The 21,421-nt window shown below is 42.4% G+C and overlaps 1 protein-coding gene across 1 annotated transcript in view; it reads left to right on the top strand.

The window, feature by feature from the left end:
* The window catches only part of rab3gap1 (RAB3 GTPase activating protein subunit 1), a 149,563-nt gene that overhangs the window by 108,400 nt on the left and 19,742 nt on the right, over window positions 1-21,421 (top strand). Inside the window, exons 17-19 of the mRNA XM_059966259.1 lie at window positions 960-1,376; window positions 5,270-5,407; window positions 5,721-5,948. Of these exons, the coding sequence (XP_059822242.1) occupies window positions 960-1,376; window positions 5,270-5,407; window positions 5,721-5,948 (783 nt within the window). The remainder of the gene's footprint in view (window positions 1-959; window positions 1,377-5,269; window positions 5,408-5,720; window positions 5,949-21,421) is intronic.

The following is a 21,421-nucleotide window of genomic DNA, read 5'->3' as shown; positions in this document are numbered from 1 at the left end:
TGGAGGGATGGGTTTCGTAAATTTGCTGATGACACTATCCACAACACCCTCAACCTTGGTGTCATCAGCAAATTTACTAATCCATCCCTCCACTTACTCATCCAGGTCATTTATAAAAATCACGAAGAGTAGGGGTCCCAGAACAGATCTCTGAGGCACACCACTGGTGACTGACCTCCATGCAGAATATGACCTGTCTACAACCACTCTTTGCCTTCTGTGGGCGGGCCACTTCTGGATCCACAAAGCGATGTACCCTTGGATCCCATGCCTCCTTGCTTTCTCAATAAGCCTTGCATGGGGTACCTTATCAAATGCCTTGCTGAAATCCATATATGCTACATCTACTGCTCTGTTATCAGTTTGTTCAGTCACATCCTCAAAAAAATTCTATCAGGCTCGTAAGGCATGACCTCCCTTTGACAAAGCCATGCTGACTATTCCTAATCATATTATACCTCTCTAAATGTTCATAAATCCTGCCTCTCAGGATCTTCTCCATCAGCTTACCAACTACTGAAGACTCACTGGTCTATAATTTCCTGAGCAATCTCCACTCCCTTTCTTGAATAATGGAACAACATCCGCAACCCTCCAATCCTCTGGAACCTCTCCTGTCCCCATTGATGATGCAAAGATCATCACCAGAGGCTCAGCATTCTCCTTCTTTGCCTCCCACAGTAGCCTGGAGTACATCTCATCCGGTCCGGTGACTTATCCAACTTGATAAGCAATCAATCTTGCAGTAAGGGAAATAGTTTGGAGAAAGAAAACAAGAAAAGAAACCACCAGAGAAATTATATGATGGATTCTGTAATCTGCATTTTTAAAAAAAACTCATGGACCTGCAGATGAAATTTGCTAGGATATGATGCATTTCATCTCGAGTACAAGTGGAGGGGGAGAAATAAAATAGACAATGTTATATCTTTTGTAAAAACTTTTTCTTTACTTTTAAGATGCTGAATTGTTGCATTGAGAGGAAAAGAGCAAGAGATGGTGGAAAGAAACAGATGTCAGAAAATGTTGTTGTTGCTTCGGCAGAGAAGAAGCTGTCAAATAACACCAGCAAAGGGACAACAGAATGTATGGATAACAAAGATTTTGAGAGGGAAAGCAAAGAATCATCTCAACAGAAATCATGGGACTCGTGGAGTGACAGTGAGGATGAGTTTTTTGAGTGTCTGAGTGACACAGAAGAGTTGAAGGAAAGTAGACAGGAGAGTGAAACAAAAAAAGGAATGACAAAAGGTGACAAAAATAATGAAGGAGCAAAGAAAGATGTTCAAAAGTACAAACCAGACGGACGCTTGCATCAGCATGGCAAACTGACACTTCTTCTCACGGGAGATCCACTTTATATTCCACTTACACAAGTAAAACTATTATCATCTTACTTTTTAAACTGAATATACAGATGATATTGTGTATCAAGGCCCTTCTTTGATCACTCCGTGTATAAGTTTTAACATCCACTGCTATGCTTGGCAGATGGTCATTCATCTGATTCTAGACTTGGCTAATTTTGCTGATACCAGATGAGCTAATAGTTGAGACCCTGCATCAATAAAAGAACAGAGTGTGATTTCCACCCTTAATTCCATGTATTTGTGTGGACAAGGTGCATGGATATTTTTTGAGAGCAATGAAAACCTAATTGTGTGCAGCCAAAGATGGTGGGTATATGGAACGAACCTCCAGAGAAGTAGTAGAGGCAGGTTCCACGTTAAAATGCAATCCCATGTAAAAGATATTTAAACAGGGATATGGCTAGGAAAGGTTTAAAGGTATGTGGGCAAATAAGAGTAGTGTAGGTAGGGACCTTGGTCAGCATTGTGCTGAAGAGTCTGCTTCTGGGTCATACATTGTGTATTCTTATATTCTGCTCTGTATGACTATGTTAAAAATAAATGAGAAATGAGAGTGGATATAGGACTGCTAGAAAATGAGGCAGAAGAAAGAGGAACGGGGAACAAGGAGATGGCTGATGAACAAAATGAGTATTTTGTGTCAGTTTTCACTGTGGAAGACAATAGCAGTATGTCTGATGTTGTGTGTGAAGGAAGAGAAGTGAGTGCAGTTACAAGAGAGAATGTACTCAAAAAGCTGAAAAACCTAAAGGCACATAAGTCACCCAAACCAGAGGTACTGCACCCTAGGTTCTGAAAGAGATAGCCTTGGAGATTGTGGTAGCATTAGAAATGGAAAATTGCAAATGTTACTCCACTCTTTAAGAAAGGAGGAATGCAGCAGAAAGGACATTATAGACCAGTTAGCCTTTACATCAGTGATTGGGAAGATGTTGGAGTCAATTGTAAGGATGAGGTGATGGAGTACTTGGTGACACAGGACAAGATAATACAAAGTCAGTATGGTTTCCTTCAGGGAAAATCCTGCCTGATGAACCTGTTGGAATTCCTTGAGGAGATTACAATTAGGATAGATAAAGGGGATGCAGTAGATGTATATTTGGACTTTCAGAAAGCCTTTGACAAGGTGCCACACATGAGGCTACTTACCATGTTAAGAGCCCATGGTCTTACAGGAAAGTTACTAACATAGAGCATTGGCTGATTGGTAGGAGGCAATGAGTGGGAACAAAAGGGTCCTTTTTTGGTTGGTTGCCAGTGACGGTGTTCCGCAGGGGTCTATGATGGGACCACTTTTTATGCTGTATATAACACAGATGATGGAATAGATAGCTCTGTTGCCAAGTTTGCAGATGATACGATGTGAATGCCATTGCTATTACAAAGGAAAATGTGCTATACAAACTGAAAGGTGTTAGGTGGTAAGTCATCTAGGCAGATGGACTACAGCCCAGAATCCTAAAAGAGGTTGTTGAAGAGATACCGTTTGCATTGATCATGATCTTTCAAGAATCACTTGATTCTGGCATGGTTCCAGAGAACTGGAAAATTGCAAAACTTACTTCACTCTTTAAGAAGCCAGGAAGACAGACAATATTATAAGACAGTAAGCCTAACCTCAATGGTTGGGAAAGTGTGGGACACCGTTATTAAGGATGAGGTTTCGGGGTAACACAAAATGCTGGAGGAACTCAGCAGGCCAGGCGGCATTTATGGAAAAAGGGCACAGTCAGTCATTTGGGCCATCAGGACTGAGGGGAAAAAAAGCTGAGGAGTAGATTTAAAAGGTGAGGGAGGGGAGAAAGAAATACAAGGAGATTGATGAAACCTGGAGTGATGAAGTAAAGAGATGGGAAGTTGATTGGTGAAAGAAATAGAGGCTGGAGAAAGGGAAGTCTGATGGAAGAGGACAGAAGGCCATGGAAGAAAGGAAAGGGAGAAGGAGCACCAGAGGGAGGTGATGGGCAGGCAAGGAGATGAGAGAATTAAACAGGAATGGGGAATGGTGAAGGTTGAAGTGGGGGGGGGGGGAGGGGTGGCAGTTACCGGAAGTTCGAGAAATTGATGTTCATGCCATCAAGTTGGAGGCCACCCAGACAGAATATAAGGTGTTGTTCCTTATATAACCTAAGTGTGGCCTCCTCACGACAGGATGAGCATAGATGCTCAGTGAAGTGATGTCCCAATCTATGTCAGGTCTCACTGATTTACAGGAGGCCATACCAGCAGCACCAGACACAGTATATAACCCCAACAGACTCACAGGTGAAGTGTTGCCTCAGCTGGAATGACTGTTTGGGGCCCTGAATTCACCAAGCACCTATGCTTCGTCCATCAGGAAAAGCGGGGCCTCCCAGTGCCTACCCATTTTAATTCCACTTCTCATTTCCATTCCAATATCCATGGCCTCCTCCACTGTCGTGATGAGACCACACTTAGGTTGGAGGAACAACACCTATTCCGTCTGGATAGGAGAGGGACTGGATGTCATTTACTTAATTTTCAGAAGGCATTTCATAGAGTGCCTCACATGAGGCTGCTTAATAAGATTAAATAATTTCGTGTTACAGGAAAGGTATAAGCATGGATAGAGGAATAGCTGACAGGCAGGAGGCAACGAGTGGGAATAAAGGGGTCTTCTCTGGTTGGCTGCCAGTGACTAGAGGTGTTCATCAGGAGTCAGTATTGAAACCACTAGTTTTTACGTTGTCTATGATTTAGAAAGTGGAATTGATGGCTTTGTGGCAAAGTTTGTAGATGGTATGAAGATAGGTAGTGTTAAGAAAGCAATGTGATTGCAGCAGGACTTGCACAAGTTGGAAGAATAGACAATAAAGTGGCTGATGGAATAGTGTTCGTAAATGTGTGAGAATGTGTTTTGGTAAAAGGAATAATAGTGCAGACTTTTATCTAAATGGGGACAAAATTAAAGCGCCAGAGGCGCAGAGGTTCTTGGAAGTCCTCGTGCAAGACTCCCAGGAGATTAATTCACAGGTTGAGTCTGTGGTAAAGAAGGCAAATGCAATGCTGGCATTTATTTCCAGGGGAATAGAATATAAAAGCAAGGATATAATGCTGAGGCTTTATAAGACACTAGTCAGGACACACTTCAAGTATTGTCAACATATTTGAGCTCTTTGTATCAGAAAGGATGTATTGTCATTGGAGAGAGTCACAAGGATAATTCTGGGATTGAAGGGGTTAACATATGATGAGTACAAACAAGCTGGATGAACTCAGCAGGTTGGGCAGCGTCCATTGAAATGAACAGTCAACGTCTCGGCCTGAAATGTCGATGCTGCCCAACCTGCTGAATTCATCCAGCTTGTTTGTACATGTTGATATCACCACAGCATCTGCAGTGTACTTTGTGTTAACATATGAGGAGTGTTTGGCAGCTTTGAGCCTGTACTTACTGGAATCTAGAAGAATGCGGGGGGGGGGGGGTTCTTGTTGAAACCTACTAAGTGTTGAAAGGACTAGATAAGGTGGATGTTGAGAGGATGTACCCTATGATGGTGGTATCCATTACTAGAGGGCACAGCCTCAAAATTGCTGGTGACCTTTTGGAACAGAGGTAAGGAGGAATTTTTGTTTTAGCCAAAGAGTGGTGAATATATGGAATATTCTACCACAGACTGCGGTTGAGGCCAAGTCCATGGGTATATTTAAAGTAGAGGCTGATAGATTCCTAATTGGTCAGGTCATCAAGGGATATGGTGAGATGGCAGGTGTATGGGGTTGAATGGGATCTGGGATCAGACATGAAGTGACAGCGGATTTGATGGGCTGAATGGCCGAAATCTGCTCCTATGTCTTATGGTCTTTTCCTTCCCATGTCTCCTTCCTTGCACATCATAGGAATCAAAGCTTAATTTTCTAAAACCTTTCTCTATCAGGAGCCAGCACCAATGACAGAAGATGTGTTAGAAGAACAATCAGAGGTATTAGCCAAACTGGGAACTTCAGCTGAAGGAGCACATCTGCGCGCTAGAATGCAGAGTGCTTGTTTGCTGTCAGACATGGAATCATTCAAGGTAAAATTCCTTCTGATAATTTTGTCTACATCTGAATGCTTAGTAAGTACTAGCTGAAGTTCCCCTCTACTTGCTGGTTATCTAATAGAGCCCTTATGATTTGTATAGGATGGGACAATAAAATTCAGCAATCTTTGGAGAAAACGATATTTGATAGAAGCATAATATATTGATTTTATTGACCAGTATTACGTTTATAAATAACATAATGTTAAAATAAATGAGAATCAAGCTATGAATTTTACTTCTTTAAAAAAATATATAATTCAAGTGCAGAATAATAATTTTATGACCCATTTGATTTGTTTATTAGGCTGCAAATCCGGGCTGTTGTTTGGAAGATTTTGTGAGGTGGTACTCTCCACGTGATTATGTTGAAGAAGAATTCACTGATGAAGTAGGTGACAAGGTTCTCAGGGGAGAGCTGAGTGCCAGAATGAAAATCCCTGGTAACATGTGGGTGGAAGTATGGGAAACAGCAAAGCCAACTCCTGCTCGACGACAAAGACGTCTTTTTGATGACACAAGGGAGGCTGAGAAGGTACAACTGGCAAATTCTAACTTTAATAATAATGTAATGAAGGAAAATAAAAATAGCTTAAAAAAGGTAGAAGGAAATATGAAGAAGGACTGCAGCTCACTTGAAAGATACAAGTAAATAATTGTGGACCAAAAACCAAGTATAAATTGGAGAGCAGAAAGGAACTTGCATATAAAACTAAGACAGGCATAAGCAGAATGTTGGAATGGGAAATAAACAAAAGCAGGTTCTGTAATATTGTTGTAATAGTAACTATACCCACAACTGGAAAAGTTGTTATAATATTCATACTTGTTGCAGTTCAGAAGGATGAAAGAGTTAGATGGCTCTCGGTCTGTACTCGCTGGAATTTAGAAGGATGAGGGAGATCTCATTAAAACCTTATGAATGTTTATAAGTTTGGTCAGAGTAGATGCAGAATGGATGTGTCCCATGGTGGGGGAGTCTGGGACAAGACCATAAGATATAGCAGAAGAAGTAGGCCATTTGGCCCATCAAGTCTGCTCCACCATTCAATCACGGGCTGATCCAATTGTTCTAGTCATCCCCACTCCCCTGCCTTCTCCCCCATACCTTTTGATGCCCTGGCTAATCAAGAACATATCTACCTCTGCCTTAAATGCCAGAGGGTGGTGAATTTGTGGGATTTATAACCACAGACAGCTGTGAAAGCCAGGTCTTTGGGTGTCTTTTAAGCAGAGCTTGATTGATTCTTGATTGGCCACAGCATCAAAGGTTACTGGTAGAAGGCTGAGGAGGGAAAATAGAATCAATCATGATTGAATAGCAGAGCAGATGCTATGGGCCATATGGCCTAATATTGCTCCTGTGTCTTAGTCTTATGGTCTTGTGTGTGTATATATATATATATATATAAAAAAATTGCCTTCATATGTAACAATGAATACTTATGAACAATTTTCTTAAAATTTCGGCGTTTTTGACAGAAGGTAAAACATTTCTCTTATCTAAAGGAGAAATCACAAATGACCCATCAAAATACTGTCCTATTACTTGTTTTCAGACTCTACATAAAACATCATACATCTTGCAACTAAGCACCACTCACTTAGATAACCTCAGTATATTTACAGAAGAGCAGATAGGAAGTCGTAAGGGTATGAAAGGGCGCAAAGAACAGTTCATTAATAGATTTTGTAATTCTAAGTCAAGCCCGGTGAAAAAGCAGAAAACTTTCATGTTGTTAAACTGACTACCAAAATGCATTTGATTCTGTCCCAAATTCTAAGTTAATTGAAGTTCTTGATATATATAAACTACACACAAAACTTGTGAAAACTTTGTGAAATTTGTGCAACATCTGATGAAGCATTATCACACTATAATCACCTATAATGACCATAAAAGAACAAACACTGTTATCAAAATAAACCAAGGTATTTTCAAGGGTGACTCTAAGGCCACTATGGTTTTGTCCAGCATTAAACTCTCTATCTAATTTGCTGAATTAGACAAAAATTGGGTATCAAATCAGAAAGGGTGTACAGGGGTGAGATAGAACATAGAATGGTACAGCACATTACAGGCCCTCAAACGCTGCCTCCCATATAACTCCCCACCTTAATTCCTCCATATACCTGCCTAGTAGTCTCTTAAACTTCACTAGTGTATCTGCCTCCACCACTGACTCAGGCAGTGCATTCCACACACCAACCACTCTCTGAGTGAAAAACCTTCCTCTAATATCCCCCTTGAACTTCCCTCCCCTTACCTTAAAGCCATGTCCTCCTGTACTGAGCAGTGGTGCCCTGGGGAAGAGGCGCTGGCCGTCCACTCTATCTATTCCTCTTAATATCTTGTACACCTCTATCATGTTTCCTCTCATCCTCCTTCTCTCCAGAGAGTAAAGCCCTAGCTCCCTTAATCTCTGATCATAATCCATACTCTCTAAACCAGGCAGCATCCTGGTAAATCTCCTCTGTACCCTTTCCAATGCTTCTACATCCTTCCTATAGTGAGGCAACCAGAACTGGACACAGTACTCCAAGTGTGGCCTAACTAGAGTTTTATAGAGCTGCATCATTACATCACGTCTCTTAAACTCTATCCCTCGACTTATGAAAGCTAACACCCCATAAGCTTTCTTAACTACCCTATCTCCCTGTGAGGCACTTTCAGGGATCTGTGGACATGTACCCCCAGATCCCTCTGCTCCCCCATACTACCAAGTATCCTGCCATTTACTTTGTACTCTGCCTTGGAGTTTGCCCTTCCAAAGTGTACCACCTCACACTTCTCTGGGTTGAACTCCATCTGCCACTTCTCAGCCCACTTCTGCATCCTATCAATGTCTCTCTGCAATCTTCGACAATCCTCTACACTATCTACAACACCACCAACCTTTGTGTCATCTTGCCAACCCACCCTTCTATCCCCACATCCAGGTCGTTAATAAAAATCACGAAAAGTAGAGGTCTCAGAACAGATCCTTGTGGGACACCACTAGTCACAACCCTCCAATCTGAATGTACTCCCTCCACCACGACCCTGCCTTTTGTAGGCAAGTCAATTCTGAATCCACCTGGCCAAACTTCCCTGGATCCCATGCCTTCCAACTTTCTGAATAAGCCTACCATGTGGAACCTTGTCAAATGCCTTACTAAAATCCATGTAAGCAGAGTCTGAAGACTGCAGCACCAGTAATGAGGACCATGAAGGTTTGGACAAGGGGAGCACAGGAGCACCTACAGGACTCCTTTGAATTGGTGGACTGGACTATATTCAGGGATTCATCTTTAAATCTGGATGAGTATGCTGCAGTTGTTACCAACTTCGTTAAAACCTGTATGGATGAGTGTGTACCTACAAAGACTTGCTGTACATTCCCAAACCAAAAGCCATGGATGAACCAGGAGGTACGTCGTCTGCTGAAGGCTAGATCTGTGGTATTCAAGTCTGGCGACCCAGGCCTGTACTAGAAAACCTGCTGTGACTTGCAGAGGGCTATTTCAAGGGCGAAGAGACAATTTTGAACAAAGTTGGAGGTGACATCGGATATGTAACAACTCTTGCAGGGTTTGTAGTGCATTACTCCCTACAAAGTGAAACCCAATAGCATAAATGGTAGTGATGCTTCACAGCAGATGAACTCAATACCTTCCATGCCTGCTTTGAAAGGGAGAATACAACTACAGCTGTGAAAATCCCTGCTGCACCTGATGAACCTGTGATCTCAGACAGACAGACATACTTTTTTGATCCCGAGGGAAATTAGATTATGTTACAGTTGCACCAACCAAGAATAGAGTAGAAATATAGCAAAATAAAACCATAAATAATTAAATAATAGTTAGTACATTATGCCAAATGGAAATAAGTCCAGGACCAGCCTGTTGGCTCAGAGTGTCTGACACTCCAAGGGAGAAGTTCTAAAGTTTGATGGCCGCAGGTAGGAATGACTTCCTATGACGCTTAGTGTTGCATCTCGGTGGAATGAGTCTCTGGCTGAATGTACTCCTGTGCCTAACCAGTACATTATGGAGTGGATGGGAGACATTGTCCAAGATGGCATGCAACTTGAACAGCATCCTCTTTTCAGACACCACCGTCAGAGAGTCCAGTTCCAGCCCCACAACATCACTGGCCTTGCAAATGAGTTTGTTGATCCTGTTGGTGTCTTCTACCCTCAGCCTGCTGCCCCAGCACACAACAGCAAACATGATAGCACTGGCCACCACAGACTCGTAGAACATCATCTGGCAGATGTTAAAGGACCTCAGTCTCCTCAGGAAGTAGAGACGGCTCTGACCCTTCTTGTAGACAACCTCAGTGTTCTTTGACCAGTCCAGTTTATTGTCAATTTGTATCCCCAGGTATTTGTAATCCTCCACCATGTCCACACTGACCCTTTGGATGGAAACAGGGGTCACCAGTGCCTTGGTCCACCACCAGCTCCTTAGTCTTTTTCAGATTAAGCTGCAGATGATTCTGCTCACACAATGTGACAAAGTTTCCCACTGTAGCCCTGTACTCAGCCTCACCTCCCTTGCTGATGCATCCAACTATGGCAGAGTCATCAGAAAACTTCTGAAGATGGCAAGGCTCTGTGCTGTAGTTGAAGTCCGAGGTGCAAATGGTGAAGAGAAAGGGAGACAGGACAGTCCCCTGTGGAGCCGCAGTGCTGATGACCACTCAGTCTGACACACAGAGGCTGAGTCTCTGATTTCTGTCTCAGAGGCCAATGCTGGGCTGTCTTTAAAGAGAGTGAACCCTCACAAGGCAAAAGGTCCTGACAGAGTACCCGGTAAGGCTCTGAAAACCTGTGCCAACTGACTGGTGGGAGTATTCGAGGATATCTTCAACCTCTCACTACTGTGGGTGGAAGTTCCCACTTGCTTCAAAAAGGCAACAATTACACCAGAGCCTAAGAAGAATAATGTGAGCTGCCTTCACCTGGTAGCACTCACATCTACAGTGATGAAATGCTTTGAGAGGTTGGTCATGACTAGACTGAACTCCTGCTTCAGCAAGGACCTAAACCCATTGCAATTTGCCTATCGCCACAATAGGTCAACAGCAGACGCAATCTCAGTGGCTCTTCTCACAGCCTTAGACCATCTGGATGATATAAACACCTATGTCAGGATGTTGTTCATTGACTATAGCTCAGCATTTAACTCTATCGTTGCCACAATCCTGATTGAGAAGTTACAGAAGCTGGGCCTCTGTACCTCCCCCTGCAACTGGATCCTCGACTTCTTAACCAGAAGACCAAAATCTGTGTGAATTGGTGACAATATCTCTTCCTTGCTGTTGATCAACACTGGTGCACCTCTGTAGCCCACTGCTCTACTCTCTCTACACCCATGACTGTGTGGCTAGGCATAGCTCAGATACCATTTATAAATTTGCTGACGATGCAACCATTGTTAGTAGAGTGTTAGATGGAGGCAAGAGGGTGTACAGGAGCGAGATAAGCCAACTAGTGAAGTGGTAGCACAGCAACAACCTGTCACTCAAAGTCAGTAAGACAAAAGAGCTGACCAGATGAAGAAGCACATACCAATCATCATTGACCGTTCAGAAGTGGAGAGAGTGAGCATTTTCAACTTCCTGAGTGCCTAAGATCTCTGAGGACCAAACCTGGTTCTGACATATCGATGTAGCTATAAAGAAGGCAAGACAGCAATTGTATTTCTTTAGGAGTTTGAAGAGATTTGGTATGTCAACAAAAACTCTCAATAACTTCTATAGATGTACTGTGGAGAGCATTCTGACAGGCTGCATCACTGTCTGGTATGGGGGGGGGGGGGGGCTACTGCACAGGACCGGAAATTTAGTCCACTTCATCTTGGGTACTAGCCTTCAAGTTACCCAGGACACCTTCAAGGAGTGGTGTCTCAGAAAGCAGCGTCCATTATTAAGGAACTCCAGCACCCAGGGCATGCCCTTTTCTCACTGTTACCATTAGGTAAAGGTATAGAAGCCTGAAGTGATTCAGGAACAGCTTCTTCCCCTCTGCCATCTGATTCTTAAATGGACTTTGAACCTGTGAACACTGCCTCATTTTTTAATGTATATTATTTCTGTTTTTACACTACCCTTTATTCAATATACATATACTATTATTTATTATTTTCTTATCTTCTAGATTATGTGTTGCATTGAACTACTGCTGCTAAGTTAACAAATCCCACGATACATGCTGGTGATAATAAACCTGATTCTGAATGCATGCAGTATACTGAATAAGGTAGATGAACTTGCAGCATTGTTGCAAATTGGCATGTATAGTGTTGTAGGCATCAATGAATCATGGATGAAAGAAGATTACAGCTGGGAACTTAATGACCAAGGATAGGAACTATTGAAAGAATAGGCAGGTAGGCAGAGGGGCATTGTTGTTCTATTGGTTTAAAAAAAAGAATAACATAAAATAAAATTATTAGATAGAGCTGACATAGAATCAGAAGATATTGAATCATTATGGATAAAGCTAAGGAACTGCAAGGTAAAAAGACCCTGATGGGAGTTGTTTACAGACCCCCAAACAGTAGTAAGGGTGTGGTCATCAAATTTCAATGGGGGATAGAAAATGCATGCCAAAAGGACTATGTTACAATACACATAGATTTCAGTATGCAAGTGGACTGGGAAGATCTGGCTGGTGCTGTATTTTAAGAGGCGAAATTTCTGGAATGCCTACAAGTTTAAAGCAGCTCATGGTTGAGTCTACTAGGGGATCAACTATTCTGAATTGTGTGAGGACAGTGAGGACAATATGAGTGAGGTTGAAGTTCTGGAGCATGTTGATATTAAGGGAGAGGAGGTGTTGGAGTTGTTAAAATACATTAGGATGATTAAGTCCCCGGGGCCTGACGGAATATTCCCCAGCCTTTTTCACGAGGCAAGGGAAGAGATTGCTGAGCCTCTGGCTAGAATCTTTATGTCCTCGTCCACGGGAATGGTACTGGGGGATTGGACGGAAGCGAATGTTGTCACTTTGTTCAGAAAAGGTAGTAGGGATAGTCCGGGTAATTATAGACCAGTGAGTCTTGCATCTGTGGTGGGAAAGCTGTTGGACAAGATTCTTAGAGACAGGATCTATGGGCATTTAGAAAATCATGGTCTGAGAATCATTCCAAGATTTAAAGGCTTGTTATATGAAGAGCGTTTAATGGCTCTGGACCTTTATTCTCTAGATTTCAGAAGAATGAGGAGTGGCCTTATTGAAAACTATCAAATGGTGAAAAGCCTTGAAAGAGTGGGTGTGGAAAGGATGTTTCCTACGGTGGGAGAGACTAAGACCAGAGAACACCTCCTCAGAATAGAGGGGCATGCTTTAGAATGGAGATGAGGAGCAATCTCTTTAGCCAGAGAGTGGTGAATCGGTGGAATTCTTTGCCACAGGCAGCTGTGGAAGCAGTCTTTAAGGCAGAGTTTGGTAGATTCGTGATGGTCAGGGCTCGAAGGGAGATGGGGAGAAGGCAAGAAACTGGGGCTAAAACAAAAATTGGATCAGCCACAATGAAATAGCAGAGCAGACATGATGGGCCAAATGGCCTAATTCAGCTCCTTCATAGAAATATAGAAAACCTACAACACAGTACGGGCCTTTGGCCCACAATGCTGTGCCAAACATGTACTTTAGAAATTACCTATAATTACCCATAGCCCTCTATTTTTCTAAGCTCCGTGTACCCATAATCTTGTGATCTTATTAAAATAGGGTACTGTGGTATAGGTGAAATAGATGCAAATACTTAGTGTGCTATGTATGGCATGGTCTAGCAAAGCAAAAAGAGAGGACAAGCCACAAAGAGATAATGGGTCAGAGGGTCCTAGGCAGGTGGAAGACACGGGGCTCAGCAACCACAGGCTATCTCCCAGTTAGAGGGAAGCATTACTGGGACAAGCTACAAGTAACTAGCTGATAGATTCTTGTGCAGAAATCTGCAAAATTATTGATTTTATGTTCCCAGTGCACTTTTCTCTGCATTCCAATTATCACCTTGGACATAGTAGAACATTAACTAGTCTGAAGAGCTCAGGACACACTGAAGTCCTTCACATCTTACTTTGATTTTTAACTTGTCAATGAATGAATCATAGCTCCATTTACATAAGTGATTTCTGTAACATCTCTGAATTTTCTGATGAGTGGCACTTTACCTAAAGAACTCTATAAATTGTTATTAGTATATTCACTGTACTGGTGTAAGCACCTGGATATGGATCTCCCTGACTAGTAGGAGTATGGAATTTCTTTGGGAATTATTCCACTGTGGTGGGATTCCCACTCCTTGCAGAGATTACTATAGTACTACCTCATGTTGGATCTGGCAGGTCACTTGGGGCACAAACATTTTCTGGCATATACTTTGACCGTGGCTTATGTGTTCCCTTGGGTTAATGTGCATGCTACTTTCCTCACCTTAAGCCACTTGATTGCATAAAAGCTAAAGAGTTATTCTGAAAGTAAAACAACCCTGATACAATTTCACACTGGTTCAGTTAAATTTTACTGAGGTATTTTGATTAAATAATGTAGTAGCCCATTTCCTTTGGATGATAAAAGTTTTGGACAGTGTTGCATTGTGAGAGAAGTAGAACAGGGAATTTTGTACTGGAAGTGGTGGAAGTAGAATATTAGCCTTTTAATTAACAAATTAATGAGAAGGAACAACATTTTAAAGTTTGGTTTAACCATACAGTTTCCCTCGTCAATTGTAAAATTCTATAAAAGAAACTTTTTTTCCTCACACATGAGAAAATCTGCAGATTCTGAAAATCTAACTAGCACACACAAAGTGCTGGAGGAACTCAACAGGCCAGGCAGCATCTATGGAAAAGAGTAAACTGGGCTGGGAAAAAAAGGATGAGAAGTCAGATGAAAAAGGTGGGGTGGGGGAGATACCTGGTGGTAGGTGATAGGAGAAACTATGGGGGGCGGTTGGAGTAAAGAGCTGGGAGGTTGATTGGTCTTCCAGTTTAAGATGGCACTGATGATCCTCAGCGACTTCTGGCTGGTGGCTAACAAAACAAGGATTGCAACTAAATACCTTGTTAATCACACTTTTCTGGCAAATGATCATTGCAAGTCTGTAGCTTTCCTTTGGACTTAGTGGCAATTTGATGTGGCAGAACCAGACAAGGCGAGGTGGCAGACCCGTCGCTGAGAGTGTAGAAGAGCCTGAAAGGTTGAGCACAGGCCAAATCGAAGCCTCGGGGTCCAGGCCCCAGAGCTTGTTCCCATTACTACTTCTCTAGCATCATTTTTCAGTGGTCCAATATCTATTCTCCACCTCTCTTTCACTCATTAAAAAAATCTTTGATATTATTAGCTAGCTTACCTTCATATTTCATCTTCTCCACCCCCACCTCCACCCCCATGGCTTTTTTAGTTGTCTTCTGTTGGTTTTTGAACATTTCTCAATTCTCTAACTTTCCACTAATTTTTGCTCTATTATATGCTGCCTCTTTGGATTCCATGGAACTCAGCAGATCAGGAAGCATTTATGGAAAAGAGTAAACAGTGATAGGTGAAACCTGGATAGGGGAAGGGTGAAGTAAAGAGATATGAAGTTAATAGATGAATGATAAGGGTTGGAGAAGGAGGGATCTGATAGAGGATAGAAGACCATTGAAGAAAGGGAAGGAGGAGGAGCACCAGAGGGAGATAATGGACAGGTAAGGAGATAAGATGAGAGAATTAAACAGGAATGGGGAATAGTGAAGGTTGAGGTGGGGGGAGGCGTGGCAGTTATTGGAAGTTCGGGAAATTGATGTTCATGCCATCAAGTTGGAGGTCACCCAGACAGTATATAAGGTGTTGCTCCTCCAACCTGAGTGTGACCTCATCACAGCAGTAAAGGAAGCCATGGACTGACATGTCAGAATGGGAAGTAGAATTGAAATCGATGGCCACTGGGAGATCCTACTTTATCTGGCAGATGGAGGATAGATGCTTGGCGAAACAGTCTCCCAACCGAAGTTAGGTCTCACCAGTATACAAGAGGCCACACCAAGAGCACGGAATACAGTAGAGGACCCCAACGGACTCAGAGGTGAAGTATCACAGCAACTGGAAGGACTGTTTGGGGCACTGAATGGTAGTGAGCGGGTAGTGTAGCGACAGGTGTGACACTTGTTCTGCTTGCAAGATCGGGAGGGAGATCTATGGGGAAGGACGGATGGAGAAGAGAATTACTTAGGGAGCAATCTCAGCGGAAAGCAGAAAGTGGGGTGAGGAAAAGTTGTGCTTGGTGGTGGGATCCAGTTGGAACTGGCAGAAATTACGGAGGATTATGTGCTGGACCCGGAGGCTAATGGGGTGATAGGTAAGGAAGAGAGGAACCCTACCCCTGATGGGTTCGTGGGAGAATGGGGTGAGGGCAGATGTGCACGAAATGGAAAAGAGGCTGGTGTGGGCAGCATTGATTGTGGAGGAAGGGAAAATCCTTTCTTTGAAGAAGAATGACATCTCATTAGTTCTGGAATAAAAAGCCTCATCCTGAGAGCAGATGCAGCTGAGACAGAGGAACTGAGAAGGGAATGGCATTTTTACAAGAGGCAGAGCGGGAAGAGAGGTCTAGGTAGTTGTGGGAATGAATGGATTTATAAAAGATATCAGTAGATGGACTGCCTCCAGAGATGTAGACAGATCGAGAAAGGGGAGGGAGGTGTCAGAAATGGACTGGATAAATTTGAGGGCAGAGTGGAAGCTGCCGGCAAAGTTGATAAGCTCAGCATGGGTGCAGGAAGCAGCACCAATGCAGTCGTTGATGTAGCATAGGAAAAGTGCTGCATAGCTAGCACCCATGTGAGTGTCCACGGCTACACCTTTCGTTTGAAGGAAGTTGGAGGAGCTGAAGAAGAAATTTTTGAAAGTGAGGCCCAGTTCCACCAGATGGAGGAGAGTGGTGGTGGAAGGGAACAGGTTGGGTCTGTTGTTTAGAAAGAAGCAGAGAGCTTTAAGGCTCTCCTGATTGGATGGAGTTGTAAAAGGACCAGACATCCATGGTGAAAATGAGACAATTGGGGCCAGGGAATTTGAAGTCATTGAAAAAATCCAGAATGTGTGAAGTGGTAGGAAGGAATTGAACCAGGCAGGATGAAAGAGTCGAGGTATGTTCCTCAGCCAGGTACAGAATTACACAACAAGTGTAAGCAGGATTCATCAGATCACCCTAAATATGTACATTACATGAGGACTTTTTTACATAGGTGAAAAAACAGGATGAGGTCCTACCAGGTGAATTTAGGGAGTTAGGAGATAAACTAAAAAGTAGGACCACAAAGGTAATAAACTCTAGATTACTACCAGGGCCATGTGCTAGTCAGAGTAGAAATAGGAGGATATTTCAGATGAATATGTGGCTTGAAAAATGGTGCAAGGGGGAGGGATTCAAATTTCTGGGGCATTGGAACCAGTTCTGGGGGAGGTGGGACCGGTATAAACAGGACAGTCTGCACCTGGGCTGGACTGGAACCAATGTCCTGCTGTTTAGGAGGCTTTAAACTAATGTGGCAGGGGAATGGGAACAAGTGCAGAGAGACGGGAGTGTAAAATGAGGGTAGAAGCAAAAAGTAGTAAGGTGAAAAGTAAAAGTGGCAGGCAGACAAATCCAGGGCAAAAAGCAAAAAGTGCCACTTTTCAACATAATTGTATAAGGGCTAAGAGCATTGTAAAAACAAGCCTGAAGGCTTTGTGTGTCAATGCAAGGAGCATTCATAACAAGGTGGATGAATTGAATGTGCAGATAGTTATTCATGAATATGATATAGTTGGGATCACAGAGACATGGCTGCAGGGTGACCAAGGATGGGAGCTCAACATCCAGGGATATTCAATATTCAGGAGGGATAGACAGGAAGGGAAAGGAGGTGGGGTAGCATTGCTGGTTAGAGAGGAGATTAACGCAATAGAAAGGAAGGACATTAGCCTGGAGGATGTGGAATCGATATGGGTAACGCTGCATAACACTAAGGGGCAGAAAATGCTGGTGGGAGTTGTGTACATGCCACCTAACAGTACTAGTGAGGTTGGGGATGGCATTAAACAGGAAATTAGAAATGCGTGCAATAAAGGAACAGTAGTTATAATGGGTGACTTCAATCTACATATTGATTGGGTGAACCAAATTGGTAAGGGTGCTGAGGAAGAGGATTTCTTGGAATGTATGCGGGATGGTTTTCTGAACCAACATGCCGAGTAACCAGCTAGAGAGCAGGCCATTCTAGATTGGGTATTGAGCAATGAGGAAGGGTTAGTTAGCAATCTTGTGCGAGGCCTCTTGGGTAAGAGTGACCATAATGTGGTGGAATTCTTCATTAAGATGGAGAGTGACATAGTTAATTCAGAAAGAAAGGTTCTGAACTTAAAAGAAGGGTAACTTTGAAGGTATGAGCTGTGAATTAGCTAAGATAGACTGGCAAATGATACTTAAAGGGTTGACAGTGGATATGCAATGGCAAGCATTTAAAGATCGCATGGATGAACTACAACAATTGTTCATCCCAGTTTGGCAAAAGAATAAACCAGGGAAGGTAGTGCACCCATGGCTGACAAGGGAAATTAGGGATAGTATCAAGTCCAAAAAGAAACATACAAATTAGCAAAAAGAAGCGGCACACCTGAGGACTGGGAGAAATTCAGAGACCAGCAGAGGAGGACAAAGGGCTTAATTAGGAAAGGGAAAAAAGATTATGAGAGAAAGCTGGCAGGGAACATTAAAACTGACTGTAAAAGCATTTATAGATACGTGAAAAGAAAAAGATTGGTCAAGACAAATCTAGGTCCTTTACAGTAAGAAACAGGTGAATTGATCATAGGGAACAAAGACATGGCAGACCAATTGAATAACTACTTTGGTTCTGCCTTCACTAAGGAGGACATAAATAATCTTCCAGAAATAGTAAGGGACCGAGGGTCTAATGAGATGGAGGAACTGAGGGAAATACATGTTAGTAGGGAAGTGGTGTTAGGTAAATTGAAGGGATTAAAGGCAGATAAATCCCCAGGGCCAGATGGACTGCATCCCAGAGTGCTTAAGGAAGTAGCCCAAGAAATAGTGGATGCATTAATGATAATTTTTCAAAACTCCTTGGATTATGGATTAGTTCCTGAGGATTGGAGGGTGGCTAATGTAACCCCACTTTTTAAAAAAGGAGGGAAAGAGAAACCAGGGAATTATAGACTGGTTAGTCTGACATTGGTGGTGGAGAAAATGCTAGTCGGTTATCAAAGATGTGATAACAGCACATTTGGAAAGAGGTGAAATCATCGGACAAAGTCAGCATGGGTTTGTGAAAGGAAAATCATGTCTGACGAATCTTATAGAATTTTTTGAAGATGTAACTAGTAGAGTGGATAGGGGAGAGCCAGTGGATGTGGTATATTTAGATTTTCAAAAGGCTTTTGACAAGGTGTCACAAAGGAGATTAGTGTGCAAACGTAACGGTATTGGGGGTGTGGTATTGATGTGGATAGAGAATTGGTTGGCAGACAGGAAGCAAAGAGTGGGAGTAAACGGGACCTTTTCAGAATGGCAGGCAGTGACTAGTGAGGTACTGCATGGCTCAGTGCTGGGACCCCAATTGTTTACAATATAAATGATTTAGACATTCTTGCCATAGAGGGAGTACAGAGAAGGTTCACCAGATTGATTCCTGGGATGGCAGGACTTTCATATGAAGAAAGACTGGATCAACTAGGCTTATACTCATTGGAATTTAGAAGATTGAGGGGGGATCTTATTGAAACATGTAAAATTCTTAAGGGATTGGATAGGCTAGATGCAGGAAGATTGTTTCCGATGTTGGGAAGTTCAGTACGAGGGGTCATAGTTTAAGGATAAAAGGGAAGCCTTTTAGGACCAAGATGAGGAAAAACTTCTTCACACAGAGAGTGGTGAATCTGTGGAATTCTCTGCCACAGGAAACATTTGAGGCCGGTTCATTGGCTATATTTAAGAGGAAGTTAGATATGGCCCTTGTGGCTAAAGGGATCAGGGGGTATGGAGAGAAAGCAGGTACAGGGTTCTGAGTTGAATGATTAGCCATGATCATACTTAATGGCGGTGCAGGCTCGAAGGGCCGAATGGCCAACTCCTGCACCTATTTTCTATGTTTGTATGACTCAGTAATGAAAGGGCATAGGTAAAAGATGAAATGCAACAATTTCAGAACAGAGTGATATGAGGCAACCTTTGCATAAACAGTTAAGATGTATTTATTTTATTATTATTTATTTAGTGATCCTGCATGGTAACAGGTCCTTTCCGCTCAATGAGCCTGCACTGTCCATGCACCCATGTGACCAATTCACGTCTAACCAGAGCACTTGGAGAAACATACAAACTCCTTGCAGACAGTGGCATGAATTCAACCTGTGTCACTGGTACTGTAATAGTGTTAAAATGTTTAATAAACTCTGAGAATTAGCAAGTAGCAGAATTCATGCTGCCACACAGGTTGAGGATAAGTTCAAGACACTTTTATTGTTATTTCAACCATAATTGTTGGTAAAGTACACAGTAAAAATGAGACAAAGTTTTTCAGGACCATGGTGTTACATGACACAGTACAAAAACTAGACTGAACTACACAAAAAAAAACAACAACAGGTGGTTCTGGTGACGTCATCGCAAGAATGGCAGCTTAAGTCACAAGCTCTAGCCAGTTGTACCAGACAGTAGAAGAGGAGACTACAGACATGAAGGCCAGAGGGTTGCCCGTTAGCGTCACCAAAACAAGGGAAAGCCTGACGTCATCACGAGAATGGCAGCTTAAGTCACAAGCTCTGGCCTGTTGTACCAGACGGTGGAAGAGGAGACTACAGACATGAAGGCCAGAGGGTTGCCCGTTAGCGTCACCAAAACAAGGGAAAGCCTGACTGAGGAATTATCCCGCTCCGCTTGGGAAATAGTGCGAGAATCGAGAAGGCAGGAGACGGGAGGAGGCCGAGAGAAATATATCAGGAAGAGACCGGGAGTCTCTCAAAGAGAGTCCTCACCCCCTTCAGAAGAGCCATAAGGTTTCGCTAACTTTAAAAATGTTGAGAAGCTAAATGGAAGCAAAAGTACATGGTGGTATACCTATCTCGAGAAATATTTATTATAATATGGATTTTATATTACTTAGTTGTTATTCTTTATTCGCTCACTTACTTCTTTTCCCCCACCAAAATGAGAATATATATATATGTGTGTGTGTGTGTGTCTGTGTATGTATATATATAGGAGTACACAGGGAAATCTTTTCTGTGTAATGGATTTGTTCACTGACTTTTATGAATACTGCAGTGGGGGCCCTCAACTCACAAGTAGGAGGGGTTATCCCCCACAGCTAGACATTTCCTCTAGCTCAACGCAGGGTCATCTACTAGAGACCTCAGCCTTGGAATCACACATTTGTTGTCATTTTTGTTGTTATTTGCGTTTCTTGGTTCTTATTTGTTCAGGGAGTAAATCGATTAAGTTTTATTCTAATTTCAATGATACATTGACAGATAAATACAGATGGCTAAGGATAAGGTAAAATTCATTTCTTTTACTGTCAATGGGCTATTAAATCCAATCAAACATAAGAGAATTTTATCTAACTTGGAACAATTTGATTCATACTGGGAAAAATGGTTTAACTACATAATGCCTCAGAGGCCTGATTTTATTCTCACAAATCAATGAATCTGTTGTTTAAAAAAAAAAGATCACTCCCTACTTGTACATAGTTCTTTACTTTTGCTTGTTTTTTCTTTCCACTCTTTTCTATAAGTGTATACCTCAGATAAATACTTTGTGGAGATTTGTGATATATATGTACAATGTCTGAAATGCATCTTATGGAAATGTTTGATGATGAACTTCAATAAAAAAAATTACAAAAAAAAACAACAAAGAAAGCTACACTAGACTACAGACCTACACAGGACTGCATAAAGTGCACAAAAACAGTGCAGGCAGTACAATAAATAATACACAGGAAAATAGGGCAAGGTGTCAGTCCAGGCT

This window comes from Hypanus sabinus, chromosome 4 (genome assembly GCF_030144855.1).
Source record: "Hypanus sabinus isolate sHypSab1 chromosome 4, sHypSab1.hap1, whole genome shotgun sequence".
Taxonomy (NCBI): Eukaryota; Metazoa; Chordata; class Chondrichthyes; order Myliobatiformes; family Dasyatidae; genus Hypanus; species Hypanus sabinus.
The sequence above is the reverse complement of the archived record's forward strand: the minus strand, read 5'-3'. Positions and strand labels throughout refer to the sequence as shown.